The sequence below is a fragment of the Lactuca serriola genome, chromosome 7 (genome assembly GCF_051521515.1).
Source record: "Lactuca serriola cultivar US96UC23 chromosome 7, Lser_US96UC23_V15, whole genome shotgun sequence".
Lineage (NCBI taxonomy): Eukaryota > Viridiplantae > Streptophyta > Magnoliopsida > Asterales > Asteraceae > Lactuca > Lactuca serriola.
The window spans coordinates 35,077,351-35,081,685 of record NC_136414.1 but is presented as its reverse complement, the minus strand read 5'-3'; the positions used below and the strand labels follow the sequence as shown (position 1 = coordinate 35,081,685).

Genomic DNA, 4,335 nt, shown 5'->3' with positions numbered 1-4,335 from the left:
GTAATTCTTCTCTTCAATAAGCTCATTGTTTTCACTCTTTCCCTTGCTAATTATATGTTCTTGTGATGTCTCTAATGGGCCTTTTATCATGGGCATACTAGTTTATTTGGTGAATATACTGAAAAACAAAATCGGTTTATTCTAGGTATAATGCCTATGAGTTTTCTTGAAGAGTATTTTTCAATATGCTCTAAATGACTTTTTAAAGTTGCCTCATGAAGAACCGAAAATACTTTTGAGTTTTATGTGACTTTATGATATTTATCAGATTTCCAGCAAACCTTAATATGCTTCTGGGATGACTTAATTCTCATTATAACTATATGATACTCGTCCCATCATATTCACAAAAATTACTATTTTTGTTTTTAATCAAGTCTTTGTTTTTTTTAACATTTTTTTTCTACAAAAGTTCAATAAAACATATTAAAAAATATATATACATTCTTATCGAACAGTACATTTTTTTTTTATTTTGACATAGTGGAAGAACGCTATAAAATTCCATGCATATTTCTTTCAAGTATTTGATGGTGATGTTCATAGTTGCTTAAGTTCATAGACACATAAGATTTCTAAAAGACTTATTACAGATGTTCAAAATTGTGAAACCACTAAAATACCTAAATGACAATCTAATTGAAAAAAAAAAAAAAAAAAAAAAAAAAAAAAAAAAAAAAAAAAAAAAAAAACCTTCAACAAATGAAGCCATTTCAGGTTACAATCGATTATGCAATTGTATAAACCTTCACCACTTTAGATGTATCACATACAACAAGATTATCCGAATCACTCGGGGTGCTGCAAAGCCAATTCACCTACCAACATTTCAAAAAGTTAAAATACCAAAAATACCCTTCAAGAAATAGGGAATGGAGTAGTCAGTAGACTTACTTTTCTGTTCAAATTTATGTTTAAATGTAGAATGTCGGTATTGTCCCTAGTAGTTTGATCCACTTCAGAGAATCTTGACAAATTCCAAGCTTTCACAGCTTTATCATTTCCCCCTGATATAACATACCTTCCTTTCTCCCCAAACATAGAAAACGCCCTAAAAAATATCAAAAATATTTATAATTAATTTTAATGTATTTAAACAGAAAAGTCAAAAACAATGACTTACACACAAGATACAGCAGCAGTATGCCCTCCACATGAATAATCCAAACGCAATCTCGTCCGTTGATTTTGATCTTGTTTTTCGGGATTTTGAGATGAAGATTTTCCGTTTGACTTTGTTTGACCAGTTTTTCTAGCTTTAGATTTTGCAGCTGTGAATTCTGATTCGATATTTATTACATCAACAACACCATCACCTCTTGCCACCACACAAATTTTGTCAAGTTTTTCCAACATATCAACTTCAGGAACTGCAATTGCATGGACAAAAGCAGGGTTGAAGCACTGGGCCCCACTACTGCTGCTCTCTGGATCAGACTTACCTAAAGGAAGAGAGAGAGAAAAAAAAAATGTATATATTTAAAACTAATGAGGGCATTAACGTCTTTTGTACACATGAATTTCGCATAATCATACCCAAGTCCATAACTTTGAATGGTCGTCCTTTGGAGAAGTCCCACATTATAAGCTTTGAATCAAGCCCACCAGTGATTACTGCAAAAGAAACATGTTACAATTTTGGTCCCTGAGTTTGTAAAAAATTTGTAGTTTTGGTCCCCAGATAGTTTCCTTTTGCAATTTTAGTGTTTATTTTTAAAGTGTAACGATTTTGGTCCATCAGAATGTTCAAAATTTGTGTTTTCAAATTTCCTTATGCAATTTTGGTGCATATAGGAACCAAAATTGCAAAGAGGAAACTGTTTGGGACCATAACTGAGACTTTTGAACAAACTCAGGTACCAAAAAGGTAATTTACTCTTTGTTAAATAAGTAATATTCACAGATTAAAGGCAATATAAAAATTAAAAAAAAAAAAACACACCTTCCCAAGGTCTCCAAGGAAGAAACTGCACACTGCTACATATCTGAAAATAAATTAAGATGACAACCAAGAAAATTGTGTGTGTGTGTGTGTGTGTGTGTGTGGGGGGGGGGGGGGGGGGGGGGGGGGAATGATTAAGCAAGGCAAATAATTTAAGGATACACTTTCATGGGCAGCTCTTAATGTCTTATAAAGGCATTTTTGGCGAATGTCAATAATCTGCAAGATAATAATCAGTATTAAGAGGAATAAATTAATGCTAAGATATAGAGCAGATAGAAAAAGAAGATTAAAAAAAAAGATCATTAAACCAAAAATGACTATTGTAATCGTTGTTGTGAAGTAGAAAAAAAAATTAATCTATTAACTAAATAACCAAACCTTTATATCACCACCATCATCTGCAGCTGCTAGAAAAGATGATTTTGAGTTGCATGTGATCTGCATAGAAAGAAGTAGATGCTCAGTTATGATGCAAATGATAGCTACAATAACTTATGAGTTTAGATAAAGGTAAATTGCATGAAATAGAAACATACTTCAATTGATTTGTTTATTATAGCTTTCTATTTTCATTTTTTTCTATTGCAACATTGTACTTTGAAAACCTACCCAATCAGAAATGGAAGTGGATGCTATAATACACAAATAAATGAAAGTATATTGCTATTTGTTGAATGTAACTTTTCAGATAAAAGAAAAACAGATAATGTAAATCTGGACCTGGTTTATCTCCTCTTTATTGTAATTGAAATTCTCCAATGGCTTCCATGAGGCAAGCTGCAAGATGAAGCTCAACATTGTCACCTCTAAAGAATAACCATGGAACAAGTAAGTTTTTTCTTTATGTAAATCAGTCAAACGAGTATGGGTGTCAAATAAAACCTAACAACTCAAAATCAATGAATAGTTTAAGTGTAATAAAAGGAGGAAATGTGATGATTATCTGATAAAAATTACCATATGTATATCAAAAACCTTCACTTCATTTTCTGAAGAAATGTATATGATATCCTCATTCCCTGCAATACAAAAAAAATACAAGCAGCTTATTAAACTTTTCTTGAAAAAAGAAATAGCATAACATAATCTCCTGCATTTGCGCACCTAAACCAATTTTTTAGTTAAGTTAAACATGTTAACAAACAACTAAACCACAATATATTCATTTGAAACAACAGAGATAAATTGCTACAATGTATTGAAAACTAAGAGCACTAACCTGGTTTGAAGCATAAAGAGGAAATAGGATTTTGTGCAGCATCCATGGTAAACAAAAGATCTTTACATCGCATATCAAACCAGCAAACACACCCATCCTGCATATACCATGATATAATTCCATAGTTAGTACCATTTGATAAGCCTTCTGACCTAACATATTGTTTTTGAGGTTGAATGTTAATTAAATTGACTCCAAAATCCCTTGTTAGGTACTTAGGTTTAAAAAATTGTATCAAAATTTCCTTAAAATCTGAAGCCAAGCCTTGTGAACTCATACGTAATAACTTTGAGTAGCCTTAATGTAGTTAACAGGAATTCGTAATATATCAGGAAATTAATAGCATATTTAAGGTTAAATGTTAGTATTCGTAACCTCAAAAGCAACACAGCACAAATGCACGCAATGCGAAGAATTCCTATCAATTTCGTAGTTGAAATAGGTACGAACTCCTTAGTGAAGAGTTCGTCTCTCTTTTGGAATTAAGTGATTGGCAAGTGTCAATAAACAAACAGTAAAATGATAACACAACTGAAAGAGGCAAATTAAGAGGTGAGAAAGGGTGCGTACTTCGGATGAAGAAGCGATGAGGCCAGGACGATCGCGGGAAGCAATACAGCAGGTGGCGATGGCTTTATGACCTTTCAGCCGTCTTGCTTGTGGTCTAGTGGTAGGCGTGGCGTTCGTCTCCACACTCGATTCCGCCATTTTTGGTTCTCGCTACTGAACTGAACTTTCGGAGTAATTTATCACGTATTTATATTTTACACAATTTCATTATTGTTAGTTTAGTTTTTGTTATAAATATAAGGGCAAATCGGATAAAAGTAAGTTTGTATAAAAAATCAAGGGATAATGACTTAAAAGGAGGGTAATATATTTTTCGATTTGTATATATTTGGTCACTGAGATTATTTTTTGTTCATATTTACCCCTTTCAACTTGTTAAACTGTACACATTCAGTCCTTATGACCGGTTATTTGAGGTTAACCGGTAAAAATGTCTTGATAGGGTAATATATTTCTCATTTTGTACACATTTAGTCCTTAATATTTTTGTACACATTTAGTCCTTATTTTTTTTTTTTTTTTGCAAAATAATTTATTTTTGTGTTTGTACTCATTTCATACTTATGAATGTTTTCTTTAAGTTTTTCTCACATCTTACATG

At 32.0% G+C, this 4,335-nt stretch overlaps 1 protein-coding gene across 1 annotated transcript; it reads right to left on the bottom strand.

Annotated features, from left to right (window-relative positions):
- Positions 1-484: 484 nt before the first annotated feature.
- LOC145063634 (Transducin/WD40 repeat-like superfamily protein) lies at positions 485-3,914 on the bottom strand. Its single transcript, XM_079011230.1, has 11 exons — positions 3,735-3,914; positions 3,165-3,261; positions 2,903-2,964; positions 2,666-2,722; positions 2,324-2,383; positions 2,105-2,161; positions 1,943-1,985; positions 1,537-1,614; positions 1,124-1,442; positions 895-1,051; positions 485-818 (listed from the first exon to the last, which is right to left on the bottom strand). Exons 1-11 carry the CDS (start codon positions 3,870-3,872, stop codon positions 729-731), a joined length of 1,158 nt encoding a protein of 385 aa, XP_078867356.1. The 5' UTR covers positions 3,873-3,914; the 3' UTR covers positions 485-728.
- Positions 3,915-4,335: the final 421 nt, after the last annotated feature.

What these genes read in the sequence shown, in the direction of transcription:
- LOC145063634 (XM_079011230.1), bottom strand. Translation starts at nt 3,872, where the DNA reads ATGGCGGAATCGAGTGTGGAGACGAACGCCACGCCTACCACTAGACCA. An exon ending in TCATCGCTTCTTCATCCGAA is followed by an intron (nt 3,262 to 3,734) that starts GTACGCACCCTT and finishes TGGTATATGCAG; the next exon opens with GATGGGTGTGTTTGCTGGTT. An exon ending in ACTGCTGCTGTATCTTGTGT is followed by an intron (nt 1,052 to 1,123) that starts GTAAGTCATTGT and finishes GATATTTTTTAG; the next exon opens with GGCGTTTTCTATGTTTGGGG.